The sequence below is a fragment of the Lampris incognitus genome, chromosome 19, assembly GCF_029633865.1.
Source record: "Lampris incognitus isolate fLamInc1 chromosome 19, fLamInc1.hap2, whole genome shotgun sequence".
NCBI classification, from domain to species: Eukaryota; Metazoa; Chordata; class Actinopteri; order Lampriformes; family Lampridae; genus Lampris; species Lampris incognitus.
This window is the reverse complement of record NC_079229.1, coordinates 1,661,367-1,678,866: the sequence shown is the minus strand read 5'-3', so window position 1 is coordinate 1,678,866 and position 17,500 is coordinate 1,661,367. Positions and strand designations below refer to the sequence as shown.

General features: G+C 43.8%; 1 protein-coding gene across 4 annotated transcripts in view; it reads left to right on the top strand.

The window, feature by feature from the left end:
• Positions 1 to 13,486, top strand: part of palmdb (palmdelphin b) — a 56,514-nt gene extending 43,028 nt beyond the window's left edge. For all 4 annotated transcript variants that reach the window (XM_056299902.1, XM_056299904.1, XM_056299903.1 and 1 more), the window contains 3 exons: positions 9,312 to 11,391; positions 11,505 to 11,596; positions 12,660 to 13,486. In XM_056299902.1, the coding sequence (XP_056155877.1) occupies positions 9,312 to 11,391; positions 11,505 to 11,596; positions 12,660 to 12,743 (2,256 nt within the window). In that variant the 3' untranslated portion in view covers positions 12,744 to 13,486. The remainder of the gene's footprint in view (positions 1 to 9,311; positions 11,392 to 11,504; positions 11,597 to 12,659) is intronic.
• The last annotated feature ends 4,014 nt before the right edge of the window (positions 13,487 to 17,500 follow it).

Genomic DNA, 17,500 nt, shown 5'->3' with positions numbered 1-17,500 from the left:
CAACTCTCTCAGCAGATATCAGAGGAAACAATCCAACTCTCTCAGCAGATATCAGGTGAAATAATCTAACTCTCTCAGCAGATATCGGGTGAAATAATCTAACTCTCTCAGCAGATATCAGGTGAAATAATCTAACTCTCTCAGCAGATATCGGGTGAAATAATCTAACTCTCTCAGCAGATATCGGGTGAAATAATCTAACTCTCTCAGCAGATATCAGGTGAAATAATCTAACTCTCTCAGCAGATATCAGGTGAAATAATCTAACTCTCTCAGCAGATATCAGGGGAAATAATCTCTCTCAGCAGATATCAGGTGAAATAATCTAACTCTCTCATCAGATACCAGGTGAAATAATCTAACTCTCTCAGCAGATACCAGGTGAAATAATCTAACTCTCTCAGCAGATATCAGGTGAAATAATCTAACACTCTCAGCAGATACCAGGTGAAATAATCTAACACTCTCAGCAGATACCAGGTGAAATAATTTAACACTCTCAGCAGATACCAGGTGAAATAATCTAACTCTCTCAGCAGATACCAGGTGAAATAATCTAACTCTCTCAGCAGATATCAGGTGAAATAATCTAACTCTCAGCAGATATCAGATGGTGTGAAAGGTGTTTTCTAACACATTACACATTTACATTTCATCCATGTAGTTCACAAGATTTTATCTCCTAAATCCTTGTTCCCACAATTCAGAACTTGTATCCCTCCTCTTTGTAGGTGGGGAGATCTGAGGTTGTAAATGTGTGCAGGTGGGGAGGTGTGAGGGTGTGCAGGTTTGCAGACTGGGAGGTGTGAGGGTGTGTAGGTTTGCAGACTGGGAGGTGTGAGGGTGTGTAGGTTTGCAGACCGGGAGGTGTGAGGGTGTGTAGGTTTGCAGACCGGGAGGTGTGAGGGTGGGTAGGGTTGAGGGTGTACAGGTGGGGAGGTGTGAGGGTGTGCAGGTTTGCAGACCGGGAGGTGTGAGGGTGTGTAGGTTTGCAGACCGGGAGGTGTGCTGGTGGGTAGGGTTGAGGGTGTACAGGTGGGGAGGTGTGAGGGTGTGCAGGTTTGCAGACCGGGAGGTGTGAGGGTGTGCAGGTTGGGAGGTGTGAGGGTGTGATGGTGTGCTGTTGTGGAGGTGTGAGGGTGTGTAGGTTTGCAGGTGGGGAGTTGTGAGGGTGTGTAAGCTCCTATATCGACTCTGCTTGTCAACATATTGACTATTCTGCCACATGTTCCAGCTCAGAATTCAACATGATGTTTTGCAGTGCAGTTGTGTGCATGTGAAAAGTGCAGTTGTGTGCATGTGAAAAGTGCAGTTGTGTGCATGTGAAAAGTGCAGTTGTGTGCATGTGAAAAGTGCAGTTGTGTGCATGTGACGTTTATCAAGAGATGAGGAGTTTTGGTTGATTGCAAAAAAAGCATTTTGCTCAAATTGAAATGTGTGTTTGTTGCATTGGGTGCTGACTTGATTACAGTTAAACGACATAAACACAGAAACGTGTGGCTGCAGTGGACTGATGATGTTGTGTGCTCACACCATGTTGTGTGTGCACACACCATGTTGTGTGTTTGTCTCAGTGACGCTGCCCATTAGCAGCAGTCATTAGGAAGCAGCCTCGTCTCCACTCTCAGCCCGTCTCAGTAGCATTTCTGCCAATATGCCGTCCCTCCCATAGTCCAACACTGCTATATGTACATGCACACATCCACACATCCATAACACAACTGTATACACATGCACACACGAACACGTCCACAACACAGCTTTATACACATGCACACATCCCCAACACTGCTTTACACACAGCCACACATCCCCAACACTGCTTTATACACATGCACACATGCACACCTCTACACATCCAAAACACAGCTTTATACACATGCACACATGTACACATCCACACAGCCACAACACAGCTTTATACACAGCCACAACACAGCTTTATACACATGTACACATCCACACAGCCACAACACAGCTTTATACACAGCCACACAGCCACAAATGCACATGTCCACAGTGTGAGCTTCACACAATTAGTATCACTCTGTGTGTTATCAAGTGTGGTGTTTGTGTTGTTGTTTTAACTGTGTACATGTGTGTCAGATGTGTGTGGACAGTGTTGTACAGATATGATGTCCTTATGGGTGATGTGCTGCAGGCTGGTGGTAGGTACTGCATTGGTAGTGTGTATTCTGTGTAACTGTACAGTGGGTAAAGGTAATCTTGTGAACGCCTGTCTGCCTGTTGTGCGTCAGAGAATCCATGGGAGAATCCACCAGTCACTTTGGCATTCTCTGGTTCCTCATATCAATGAAAAATAAAATAGGGGTATAATAATAATAAAAATAGAATAGGACTATAATAATATAAATAGAATAATAAAAATAGAATAGGACTATAATAATAAAAATAGAATAGGACTATAATAAAAATAGAATAATAAAAATAGAATAGGACTATAATAATAAAATAGAATAATAAAAATAGAATAGGAGTATAATAATAGAAATAGAATAATAAAAATAGAATAGGACTATAATAATAGAATAATAAAAATAGAATAATAAAAATAGAATATGGGTATAATAATAGAAATAGAATAATAAAAATAGAATAATGAAAATAGAATAGGACTATAATAATAAAAATAGAATAATAAAAATAGAATAGGAGTATAATAGGACTGAGGTGGGCTCACCTGTAATTCATTATTTTTGTTTCACCTTTATTTGGATGTGGCAGTGTAGTTGAGGGGACACATAGATATTTAAGATCAGTCTTGAAAGCATCACACCCCAAATTAAAAATAATAAAACAGAAAAGAAAACAGGTTATCCAACTAGCCAGACCATGTGAGAGTTGATGTTTGTAATAAAAGCAGGAATGTGTATTCAGAATGAGTTGGTATGGGATGGAATTCAGGATGAATTCATTACCATAATACATGCTTGGTAGGTCATCTTGGTAGGTCATCTTGTTAGGTCACCTTGGTAGGTCATCTTGGTAGGTCATCTTTTGCCCTTTGCAAAACTGTGTGACTGCACAGAGAAAGACGGCAGAAGTGTTCACCAGGAAGTGTTTGGCTGACGTATGACTAGAGAAAGCCTTGTTTTTCAATCCAGACATCACCCAACTGCAGACACAACAAATGAGCAGCAACTCTTATGTCTTTGTAGGCAAACTGGTAAATGGACTGCATTTATATATAGATCTTTTCTGGTCTCCTGACCACTCACAGCTCTTTACAGTGCACGCCTCACATTCACCCATTCACACACTGATGGTGGAGGCTGCCATGCAAGGTGCCAACCTGCTCAGCAGGAGCAGTTAGGGGTTCAGTGTCTTGCTCAAGAACACTTCGACACACTCGCTTTAGGAGCCGGGGATTGAACCAGCGACCTTTCGATTACTAGACGACCTGCTCTACCTCCTGAGCCATGTTGCTGGTTAAGGGCTATGTGAGGGCATGTCTTGTCAGATTTCAAAAGAAGTGCCTTATAAAATCAGTTCTTCTGGGTACAACGTTTATTGACAGATATGTCTGTGAATGTTCTCATTCATCCAGGTTGTCATGGTTCTCCAAAGGAGGTGAATCAAGTGCAACTGGACTTGGTATATATCCGTGAAGACGTGTCGTCTCTCATCCAAGAGGCTTCCTCAGTACGTGCCTTTCTGACTAGACCAAGCTAGTCTGACTGGCTGGTGATGAGACTCAGAATTTGAGAAAATTTGAAAATTATGAGTCTCATCAGCAGCCAGTCAAACTAGCTTGGTCTAGTCAGAAAGGCAGAACTGAGGAAGCCTCATTGATGAGAGGCGAAACGTCTTCACGGATATATACCAAGTCCAGTTGCACTTGATTCAACTCCTTTGGGTTATTGACAGATAGGTTTCATCACTTGAATCAGTTCATCTGGATACAGCGTTTATTGACAGATAGGTTTCATCACTTGCACATCATTTTCATGAGTGATGAAACAATAAATGTTGTATCCATATGAACTGATTCAACCCTCTTTGGTTTTCTTACCTGGATTATTGAGCATGCATCAAGACTTATCATTGAAAATCTTTATTAGTAATTTCTACGTTATCTGTGAAGTGTTGAAAGATGATATAATGTGTCATTGAATATTTGAGCCAAGTGTACCTAAGTGCTATAACCCTTGTGGCCTGAAAGTGCTGACATTTACCATTTGGTTTGTTACATCAATTAATGTGGGACATGGTTTTAGAGATGCTACCCTCACCTCACAGTGGGTTCCTGGGTGTGCACAAGACTCCCTGCTCTTAGTGATGAAGAGGAGGAGGAGGTGGTACAGGCTGATGGCTGAGTTTCAGGCCCACTAACTGTTGCTATGGTGCCCAGTCTGTCATGCAGACTAGGACTCGTGGACCTTGTTTGTGTGTGTGTGTGTGTGTGTGTGTGTGTGTGTGTGTGTGTGTGTGTGTGTGTGTGTGTGTGTGTGTGTGTGTGTGTGTGTTTGTGTGTGTGTGTGTGTGTGTGTGTGTGTGTGTGTGTGTGTGTGAAGTCGGGTATTGACCCGTGAACTATGGAATATGTAATGAAGTAAGCATGAGCAATGCAAATCAGAAACCACTGAAGGGCCTCATAAATAGTGCTGAAGCCTTAGCCGCGGTATTTAGCCCCGCCCCTCTCATCACATACCTTATAGAGCGTCATATGGTGAAGTCAGACCAGCCAAGTCAGCAGTTTGGAGATCCGGCAACATGCCACGTGCCACAGTTCACCATGTTTATTTTGGGGATTACTCAGATTTAAGGGCATTTTATTAGTTAATAACCAATTAAATTACTTAAAAAACAGCAATTTAAAGATTCAAAAACAACCATCATGTCACAGTCACAACACTGACATACCACCGGTGACATGTTTTGTAGATGCAAGTGTACCAAACAATTTGCCCCCAGCAGCAGCAGCAAGTCATGTGCAGAGGGATGTGGCGAGCGAGCGAGCGAGCGGCGCTGCAGGATTAGGACCCTGGCTATGACAGGATGAGCCCTGGCAGCCCCTGATGTTTGGAGTCAGCAGCCTGGGGATCCTGTTGAATACTCGGAGCTTTGCAGTGAAAAGGGCCAGCGGGCCTGGCTGAGCCACGGCGGGCCTGCTGGACTAACTCTTGGCCCACAGCTGGCATGACCTCAGCCCTGGACCGCTCCACATCCAGCCAGCTGCACGACCACCTGGACGCACACACGTATCAGCAAATGTACATCAAAAATACACAACAACAACAACAACAATAATAATATCGCTTATTAGTAGTAATATCGCTTGGACGATCCGCTTCCAGTGTGCGAAGATGGCGGCGCGAATTCCCGTTTGCAGCGGCCTCGCATGGGCGCAGGCTAGGCCAACTGCTAGCGCGTGCAGACCGGCAGGTCCGACAGTCCTCCTGGCTGTCGGATGGTGGATGCGAGTGCTCTTCCAGCTCTTCCAGCTCTTCCATGTGTGTGTGTGGCACTGCTGTGGGCTGGGGGAAACACCATTTTGTTTCACTTCATGTGCACAAGTACATGAAATGAAATGACAAATAACCTGTTCCTGAATACTACTACTAATAATAATAATAATAATAATTATTATTATTATTATCATTATTGTAGCGAATTCAGGGGTCAGTCTGGGAGACCGTCGCGTGAACCCGTGTTTACCACTCCGCAAGCGACAACATTAACCAGTCGACTAAAGGGTCTTACCCTGTAGTCAAGGGCCAACGTGTCTACTTATCCATGCACGTTACATTATTATTAGTGTAACGTGCATGGATAAGCAGACACGTTGGTCCTTGACTACAGGGTAAGACCCTTTAGTCGACTGGTTAACGTTGTTGTCGCTTGCAGAGTAGTAAACACAGGTTCACGTCCCGGCTGTGGCGACGATCTCCCAGACTGACCCCCGAATTCGCTACATTATTATTATGAATAGCAACAACAGTAATAATAATAACTACATTAACCAGTCGACTAAAGGGTCCGACCCGTTACCCAAGGGCTACCGAGCCTATTCATCCGTGATCGTTACTGTCGTTACTATCGTTGGCTAACGGGTCGGACCCTTTAGTCCAGGGGTGGGTCAGTCTTATCCAGAAAGGGCCGGTGTGGGTGCAGGTTTTTGTTCCAACCAAGTAATTGGTTGGAACAATTGGTTGGAACCTGTGTCTCCTAATCAAGTTCCTCAGCAAAGACTCTACTAGTTGATTAGTGGGATCAGGTGTGTAACTGCTTGGTTGGAAGAAAAACCTGCACCCACACCGGCCCTTTCTGGATAAAAGAGCCCACCTCGGCTTTAGTCGACTGGTTAACGGAGTCGCCCGTGGTGCGGAAAACACGGCTATGCGTCCCGGCTGTGGCGGTACCCCCCCCCCCCCCGAATTTGCTACTATAATAATAGCTGCTATAGGATGTCTCTTTAGTTACCATTTTTGGAGCCATAAAACAATTACTAAAGCAAATTATGTATTTCACTTTATCTTGCAGAATATCCTCCTTCTTTCTATCACAGTTAACTTTCAAACATCTTACGTTTGATATTGGCAAGAATTTTAATAAGTCCGGTTAGTGTAATTCTGTTTATTAGCTGAGAGCTTGTGTGTGTGTAGGGGCACGTGGTGGGAGCTGAGAATAACGTGATGATCGTCTCGTTATTTCTTTTGAGAGCACTTCACGTTTATCCTCCGTCTGACACACGCTGCTCGCTACTCCACCAGAAGCACGGACTCTAGAGGCTTTATTGAGCCACTGCTCCTGAAGCACGGACTCTAGAGGTTTTATTGAGCCACTGCTCCTGAAGCACGGACTCTAGAGACTTTACTTAGCCACTGCTCCTGAAGCAAGGACTCTAGAGGCTTTACTGATCCACTGCTTTTGAAGCACTGACTCTAGAGGCTTTATTGAGCCACTGCTCCTGAAGCACGGACTCTAGATGCTTTAGAGATCCACTGCTCCTGATTCACGGACTGTAGATGCTTTAGAGATCCACTGCTTCTTAAGCACGGACTTTAGAGGCTTTACTTAGCCACTGCTCCTGAAGCACGGACCCTAGAGGCTTTACTTAGCCACTGCTCCTGAAGCACGGACTCTAGAGGCTTTACTGATCCACTGCTTTTGAAGCACGGATTCTAGAGGCTTTACTGAGCCACTGCTCCTGAAGCACGGATTCTAGAGGCTTACTGATCCACTGCTCCTGAAGCACGGACTTTAGAGGCTTTACTGAGCCACTGCTCCTGAAGCACGGACTCTAGAGGATTTACTGAGCCACTGCTCCTGAAGCACGGATTCTAGAGGCTTTACTGATCCACTGCTCCTGAAGCACGGACTTTAGAGGCTTTACTGAGCCACTGCTCCTGAAGCACGGACTCTAGAGGCTTTACTGATCCACTGCTCCTGAAGCACGGACTCTAGAGGCTTTAGAGATCCACTGCTCCTGAAGCACGGACTCTAGAGGCTTTAGAGATCCACTGCTCCTGAAGCACGGACTCTAGAGGCTTTAGAGATCCACTGCTCCTGAAGCACGGACTCTAGAGGCTTTACTGATCCACTGTTCTGAGTCTCTTTGTATTGCTGCATGCGTGTGCCACATGTGAGCACTTTTCTACACCCTGCTGGGCTATTTCACTCCATGCACACCCATTTTCTTCTGTTGTCAGCTGTGTGTGTGCGTGCGCGCGTGTGCGTGTTTGTGCTTGGACAGGGCTAGTGGCACAGCTAATCATCTACAAGGACAATCTGGCACAGTGCGTGGGAGGCAGGCCCAGTCCCGCAGTCTTATGTAAGAAGTGATATAAAGCCACCTAGTTCAGCATGATTCAGTGTACTTCCTCCCTCTCTGCACACAAATAGTAAAATATTCAAACAGCACTGCGATGGTAAACAACAAATGAGGATGAGAGCTGATTCACAGCTTCATCTGGAGTGTTTCCATTTTCTCCGGCTTTCTGCACGGTGCAGAGCATGGTGGGTCATTCAGACCACCTACTGATATTCAGGCCTTGGTCAGCTCGTAAAAGTCAAACTGGTGTAATTACGTTCGAGGTATGACGATCAATCATTATGATGATGATGATTTTGCTGTTGATTTCTACATGGACAATATCAATGATATTACAAAATACAACATCCTCAGTTTGACAATTCATTGTATGCATTTCACGTTGTTACAAACTGTTAAATTTTCAACAGGCAGCTCGTCATTGAGATCAACCCTTATAAATATTTATTTTTAATGCACACACACACACACACACACACACACACACACACATATATATATATATATATATATATATATATATATATATATATATGATTGATGATGGACAGCTGATGATTGCTTATAGCATGAAACAGGCTTGTACTGTCTCATAGCTCAGAGAATTTACTTGACTAACTGGATAACTGGATTATCTATATATATATATATATATATATATATATATATATATATATATATATATATAAGCATATTAATGTTAAAAAAAACAGAACTATGTCAACTCTGTTGCACAGGGTTTTCCCTGCATGGCAAACACAGGGCTTAGGTGGGGACTTGGCATGACAGTAAGTGTAGTCAAATCAACATGTCATTTCCTTGATTTACACTTAGAATGTGAAGTTCTGGTCCTCAAGAGATCACCGCAATGAACTGAGACATGGAAAAAATGAAGATCCTTGACAAATACAGACAACACGAACACCTGAAATATTTATTGAAGGATTATATTGTAAACAACTAAAACAATGTCTCTTAAACAGCTACGGTAGGTTGAAAAGATACTAAGGCAGCTGCCTAAGGCATTTCAATGCAGGGATAATCCTTGACACAGGCATGTCAGAGTCCTGCTGCCTTTGCAACAGTAAATACTGAATTGTCTTACAAATTTGTAAGATAAATATTATCTACTTATGATGGACTGCATTCCTCAAGTGTGTTGTATCACACAGAACGTGACATTAAAACATTTGTCCAAATAAGTGTCATGGCCAATAGTTAAAGCGATTACGCACAACATCTCACTGTCCCAACTCAATCGGATGAGGTATTTGGACGTCATGAACATCACACTGGTAAAAGTGAAAGGGAGGCAGTGTAGAATAAGGGATGCGCTAAAGAAAGAGGGGATGGTGCAGAATGCTAACTTGAAGAGAGATTTCGCTTTGAAAAGGGAGTGCTGATCTTGATACAAAAAAGTGGTTAACTCAGTGATAATGAAAAATACAAGTACAAAATAACAATTCCTCTCTTCCCCTCTGATGATTGAACATACTGCCCTTTCCTTTTTCCTCAGAACGCCACCGCTACTGGGGTGAGAGAGACAGATGGAACAGAACTGAACGAAGGTTGCAGCAGCCCTGAGAATCAAAACTCAAACAGATCAAGCTCCTTCGAAGACACAGTCACCATGGAAACCACCGAACAATCAGAGACGGCTACGACTGTGGACTGTGAAGTGGAACCTGCTGTGGCTGACTCACCTGTACCAGGGGAGGATTTGAATGCAAAAGATGAGCAAGTTTATTCAGAATTAGACTCATTGGTTGCCTCTGACGAAAAAGCAAAACTGGACATTGTAGCTGACCTACCAATCAGTACAAGTGAGATTTGTGAGCTTGAGACCTCAGGGAATAGACCCTGCTCTGAGGTGCCCTGTATGGATCAAAAGGAAGCTTTGATATTAGAATCAGAGCATGAAGAGCTCAACAGGAACGAATCCATCAATTCCTCCTTGTCGGACACATTGTCCAGTGCAGACAGTGTTTATGAGAATGAGGCTCATCGTAAAATAGAGGAAATCCAGGATCGGGATCCTGAGCCAGAACCTGAGGCTGATGACAATGAAAATGAGCCCAATCCTGAGGCAGAGCATGGCAGAAACCCTGAGATTGAAACAAAGGATGACCACATGATCCATGAAATCCCATTCGAACCACCTATCAGTGAAATCACAGAGGAATCAATACTGGAGCAGTTCATTAGAGAAGAAGTGATGTCAGATGTTTCCAATGAGTCCTGCCATGACCTTGACCATGATGAAATAGATGAATGTCTGAGGGTCGAGATTGCAGCTGCTTCATCAGATAGTGAGACAGACGAGAAATGGAGAACGATATTCTCCTCCTCTATTAATAAAGAAGACGATGACTCGTATTTGGACAGTCTCCAGCTGAGTGCCCAGGAGCTCTTTGTACAGAAAGTGCAGGTGGCAGACATAGAGGACCATGATGACATGACCACTGAGGAAGCCCAACTTGATGTTCCACAGGAAAATGTGGTGTTGGAACAACCTGATGATGTCATCTCCTTCCCAATCCCTCCCCAAGAGGTTACATATAATCCTTTAGCCCTTAAAGGCTTGTCAAAAATTTCTGAAGATGAGAATGAAAATGGGAAGGACGCTAATCACAACAACACTACCCACCATGAGCACATCAATCACTTGAATTCAGATCACACCAAGAAACTACCAAAAGACTTCTGTGTGATACAGGAGACCAAGAGTGAGAATGTAAGTACGGAGCATGTGGACTTCCAGGTGGCTCGTAAACAGTGGCTGGAAATGGAGGAGCAAACAAAGAACCAGATTGTTTCGCCAACAGCCAAGGTCCCCGGCTTCCATGGCAGCCACAGCTTCATGTATACACCAGTTCGCAATGTTGAAAGACCTCAGAAAAGACAGCATGACCTGCAGAACCTTAGCCTAGTTGGAGACTACCCGCACACTCAGTTCAGCCCTTGTTCAGAGGATTCTGGCTTGGACGATTCCAGCTACAGGTCCCTTTATGATGACCCAGAAACCCCCATTGAAAAGGAGATACGCATAGCTATGGAGAGGGAGGAGAACTTTAGGAGAGAAAGAGGATTCTCCAAAATGGGGAAATCAACAGATTGTGCCGCATCACGAACTATACCCAGATCCATCAGCACACCACTGACACCATCCTTCATTATTACATCCTCACCTTCAAAGGAACCACTGAAACAAGAGGTGTCTGCCATTCTTGAGCCCAGTGAGGATTTTCTTTCCAGCCCAAGACATGGCAAAGACGCGGCAACAACTGAATGGCAATGCAACAGCAGCAACTCCAACCTCATCATTCTTGAGACATCCAGTTTGATCATTCGCAGTGCCTCAGAGTTATGCCTGAACAAAGCGTATGAGCAGCCCCAGGAGAAGATGTTCTTGAACAACCCTTTTTTCAAGCTGCGCTCAAGAAGCACAATGTCTCTGGTGGATGAAGAGATTAAGATGGTGAAACAGAGAGAAGAGGAACTAAAGAAAGAGCGGGCCAGCCTGTATGCCAAAGGCAGGTTCGACACGGGCATGATACTACCAAACGACATGAACAGTTTAACCTTTGACAGTTCAGGTACTGTACACTGGTGGGCTATGGGGTCATAGGACAACAAATCCTGCTTCTCATTTTAACCCGTTTTATTTCTTTATGAAGCTCATGTGAACCCTTTGTCTTTGCTGTCTTAGTTGATGTGCCAGTAAAGTGTAAATCCTCCCCATCATCACCAATGAAATCAGCGTATAGGATGGACCGCTCTGCTTTATCCTGTGACCACAGGGTAAGCTTTCACTCAAGCACGTTCTCCCATGTTCAGCATGGACAAAGATCCTGTTGTTACATTGCAGGAAGTAGAATTTTACATTCAATAGGGAGAAAAACATTTTCAGTGTGGAAAATGTGAATTAAGTATGATTATTTATGATTGTGCTTCTGGCAAGGGTGGAGCAAAATAGACCCATAATATGAGATATGTTGGTTTTATCCAAGATGTTTAAAATATAGTACTCTATATTTGAAATGTTTAATTTCAATCTAATAATAAAAAATTTACATTTTAAACTATATTTTAAATATTTTAAACACTATATTTTAAATTTTATGAAGGCTGACTTTTCCTGCTATGATAATTGTAGCCTTGGCTAGTGGGTTACTATCATTCATTACTGAATAGATAAATATATGGTGCTAGAGAGAAATTAATGAGCTGAGACATTAGCTGAGACAACTGGCTGAACTTTGTAGTACCGACAATGACATATGATTAAATGTGGGTTAATTAGTTTTATCGGTTTTGATTAGGCTAAAGAATAAAATATTCAATTCATTAATCAAATTGAAAGACATTTTTAAACTACTCCACCGTCAGACCGACATGTCATGTTTCTAAAGCTCTAACACTTTACAACAAGAGGACACTTTATTGATGTTAGATGACCATCTCTTTGTATGAGGGACACCTGAGCGCTAGGCTAAAGCTAACAGAAAATACAGCCCACAGGAGCACTCCGCAGTCACCAGTGAAGTCACAATAAGTGATTCATTTACAATCTACTTGCATTCATTTTAAATTATTACAAATAAAAGGTAACTGATGAAGCAGATAACTTCTGTGGTCTAACCACAGATGACACTAATCACACTGAGGGCTCTAGTTTCTGGATGGCGCAAGGCCAGGGGTAGTGCTAAGGCAACAACATAGTCGTTACCATTTAACTGAATTTGTTCATTTTCAAGGCACAAATTACTGTTTATATTCCACATTCAGTCCAATAACCTGAGAGAGGAGGAGGAGGAGGAGGAGGAAGTGCTGTGAAAGCAGGTGAACCACTGTCTGTTTTCAGTTTCCAGACGTCGACAGCAGAGGAAGACGTAAGAGTGCCATGGCTCTTCGTTGGGAAGCAGGGGAGTTCACTAAAACCAACTAACATGGAACAAGACAACTGTTTCCTGGAGAAAGCACCGCCTGCCAACATAGTATACCCCGTCTTCTGAATTACAACACATTATACCCCGTCTTCTGAATTACAACACATTATACCCCGTCTTCTGAATTACATACCGCACTGCAAGTGTTTGTTCCATGTTGTGACATAACTAAACCTGCTTTTGTGATGTATTGGTCTAAAAGAGCACGGTAAGGTCGCTGTTTGCAGCCACACTTCATTTGGACAAAACTCCCATGATGCCTGAGATGTGCTCCGTGTACTAACCTATCATATACTATATATGTGTAGATATATATATATATATATATATATATATATATATATATAACTATCCTATACTGTATACTGAGCTATCAGCGACAGAACCAGACACATAGAGGCCCGGTCGAGAAAGTGTAAACTAAGATGGCTGATAGCAGTGTGAAGAGATTTCTATCACCACCATGTTCCAGATTAATTTCAGGATGTCACACGATATCAGATTAATTTCAGGATGTCACGTGACATCAGAGCTGTTAGTCCATAATGGCAGATGAAATGGATCTATCTACGAGGGAATTCAAATGATGAATGTTTACCGAGATGCCTGAACGTTAAATGAATGTATTGTTGAGTGTAATGAATGTATTGTTGAGTCCTCTCTTTGCTAACATTTTCTTGACATTGTAAATGTAAATCAGATTTTAATGAGATTTTGGTGTTTTGTCTTGATAAAGCACAGGCTACCCTGCTATACATGTACATGTTTTTGTATTTTGTACTGCGCTTTTATTGACTGCACGTGGTGTTTCCAGATAAGCTGGATGGGCACAAAGGAAACTGGTCATAGAAACCAACATCTAGTCTAACCGCTGTAGGTGCTGTACAAAGGGGGGCACTTCTCATGTGTAGATAGAACGAGGTGATACTACTACTGAGACTTGGAACATTACTTCTCACTGCAGCACCAACAACACATCCTCTTCTCACTGCAGCACCAACAACACATCCTCTTCTCACTGCAGCACCAACAACACATCCTCTTCTCACTGCAGCACCAACAACACATCCTCTTCTCACTGCAGGACCAACAACACATCCTCTTCTCACTGCAGGACCAACAACACATCCTCTTCTCACTGCAGGACCAACAACACATCCTCTTCTCACTGCAGGACCAACAACACATCCTCTTCTCACTGCAGGACCAACAACACATCCTCTTCTCACTGCAGGACCAACAACACATCCTCTTCTCACTGCAGCACCAACAACACATCCTCTTCTCACTGCAGCACCAACAACACATCCTCTTCTCACTGCAGCACCAACAACACATCCTCTTCTCACTGCAGCACCAACAACACATCCTCTTCTCACTGCAGGACCAACAACACATCCTCTTCTCACTGCAGGACCAACAACACATCCTCTTCTCACTGCAGCACCAACAACACATCCTCTTCTCACTGCAGCACCAACAACACATCCTCTTCTCACTGCAGGACCAACAACACATCCTCTTCTCACTGCAGCACCAACAACACATCCTCTTCTCACTGCAGCACCAACAACACATCCTCTTCTCACTGCAGGACCAACAACACATCCTCTTCTCACTGCAGGACCAACAACACATCCTCTTCTCACTGCAGCACCAACAACACATCCTCTTCTCACTGCAGCACCAACAACACATCCTCTTCTCACTGCAGCACCAACAACACATCCTCTTCTCACTGCAGGACCAACAACACATCCTCTTCTCACTGCAGGACCAACAACACATCCTCTTCTCACTGCAGCACCAACAACACATCCTCTTCTCACTGCAGCACCAACAACACATCCTCTTCTCACTGCAGGACCAACAACACATCCTCTTCTCACTGCAGCACCAACAACACATCCTCTTCTCACTGCAGGACCAACAACACATCCTCTTCTCACTGCAGGACCAACAACACATCCTCTTCTCACTGCAGGACCAACAACACATCCTCTTCTCACTGCAGGACCAACAACACATCCTCTTCTCACTGCAGGACCAACAACACATCCTCTTCTCACTGCAGGACCAACAACACATCCTCTTCTCACTGCAGCACCAACAACACATCCTCTTCTCACTGCAGCACCAACAACACATCCTCTTCTCACTGCAGGACCAACAACACATCCTCTTCTCACTGCAGCACCAACAACACATCCTCTTCTCACTGCAGGACCAACAACACATCCTCTTCTCACTGCAGGACCAACAACACATCCTCTTCTCACTGCAGGACCAACAACACATCCTCTTCTCACTGCAGGACCAACAACACATCCTCTTCTCACTGCAGGACCAACAACACATCCTCTTCTCACTGCAGCACCAACAACACATCCTCTTCTCACTGCAGCACCAACAGCACATCCTCTTCTCACTGCAGCACCAACAACACATCCTCTTCTCACTGCAGCACCAACAACACATCCTCTTCTCACTGCAGCACCAACAACACATCCTCTTCTCACTGCAGCACCAACAACACATCCTCTTCTCACTGCAGGACCAACAACACATCCTCTTCTCACTGCAGGACCAACAACACATCCTCTTCTCACTGCAGGACCAACAACACATCCTCTTCTCACTGCAGCACCAACAACACATCCTCTTCTCACTGCAGGACCAACAACACATCCTCTTCTCACTGCAGGACCAACAACACATCCTCTTCTCACTGCAGCACCAACAGCACATCCTCTTCTCACTGCAGCACCAACAACACATCCTCTTCTCACTGCAGCACCAACAACACATCCTCTTCTCACTGCAGCACCAACAACACATCCTCTTCTCACTGCAGGACCAACAACACATCCCCTCCACGGCTTCTTTCCATGCTCGCCCTTTGACAAAGAATGTGGATGTTTACCTGAAATGTCACGTGACATTATAAGACAGTAGGATTGGTTGCTCACCCTGTGAACTACCAAGGCACGGTCATCTTCTCAGACCTGCCCAGTCTTCTGTAGAAATGGGGGGAACTGGTGTTTGGGGTGGTTTCAGATGGGAGTGTTGCTGATGCGGACTCCACAACTCTGAATCAAAGAAAGACATCGTGATGCAAAGTGACATCTGTGCCATTCAATTCAAAGCGCTTACTTTGAAGTGCTGTTCGAGCCCTCTAAATCTGGTGCATTTACAGAAGAGCTTTCCAAAAGACACCGTCTGAACCGAGGAAGGCCTTCATCACGATTTAAATGTTGTGTTTTCCAGCTTCTCTGAAAAACCGCTCCTGAGGCGCACTCGCCCTCGCTACACCACTTCACTTCCCACTGCTTGTACATGTCATTGTTACAACACCGCTTACAAACCACCAGACGTGCTTGCTGAAGCTACAAACAACGTGTCAGCAAATCCCCACAACAAGACAGGCTACACTTCACTATGTGACCAGTCATGAGGAGGCTCCGCTCTCCCTCCGTTCCTCCTGCGAGTCATGAAGAACCAAGTGCAACAATAAAATATCTATACCTACGTATGTGTGTGTGTGTGTGTGTGTGTAACTGATTTCTCTCATGTTTTTGTGTGTGGTGTTTAGGAGTTGGGTGGGTAAAATCAATTGATTGTTAGTTAAAACATGCACCTCCACGCACAATAACGCACCTCATCTTGCCATGGCCGACCTGGTTCTTACTAGCCGACAGTTACAACACATCACATCAGTAATGAACAAAGACTACTAGCAACACACGTTTCTTTAGTTGTGCAGCCTGAGGATGGCTGAAACATGAACAGTATGTCGTTAGATGAGTGAAAGTGAAACACTCTACCATCACAGTACATGGCAGTGAAAGTGAAACACTCTTCCATCACAGTACATGGCAGTGAAAGTAAAACACTCTACCATCACAGTACATGGCAGTGAAAGTAAAACACTCTACCATCACAGTACATGGCAGTGAAAGTGAAACACTCTTCCATCACAGTACATGGCAGTGAAAGTAAAACATTCTACCATCACAGTACATGGCAGTGATGGTACAACACTCTACCATCACAGTACATGGCAGTGAAAGTAAAACACTCTACCATCACAGTACATGGCAGTGATGGTAGTAACCATGCTTAATAATGACATTTGCATGATTTGAAACAAATCGCAAGACAGAAAAAGTAGGAACATTCTTGCGTAATAGAAGTGTATAAAAACACAAGTCTTATGTAGTACATAGGCTCATCGTGGTACAGAGACACAGGAGACTATATATATATATATATATATATATATATATATATATATATATATATATATATTATGTAAGATTATACATTTCTTATAGCATTCACCAGGACACCCAGGAACACTGTATTTCCTATGAGGAAGACCACCAGCACGGCCTTCTTCAGTGTTGATACCTGAGAGAAATGACACGGTAAAAGAAATATGTTGGACAAATCAGCAGTCAGCAGCAGTGTGACCAGGCAAAGAAACAACACGACTGGTTCTCCAGACTCACCTCATCTTGCTGCTGGTCCTCCAGCTGGGCCCACAGAAGATGTCTGTCTTCCCTGTGCTTCTGTGCTGTGGCTAAATATAACATAATTTGTTTATTATAGATTTACTGTGCAGAACATAATGCAACACTAACTGCAGATATGCATTTAGTGTTCTGCAGCAGCTCCACTGGCTCCCTGTTAAATACCGTATTGACTTCAAGATCCTGCTCCTCACCTTTAAGGCCCTTAATAACCTAGCTCCTTC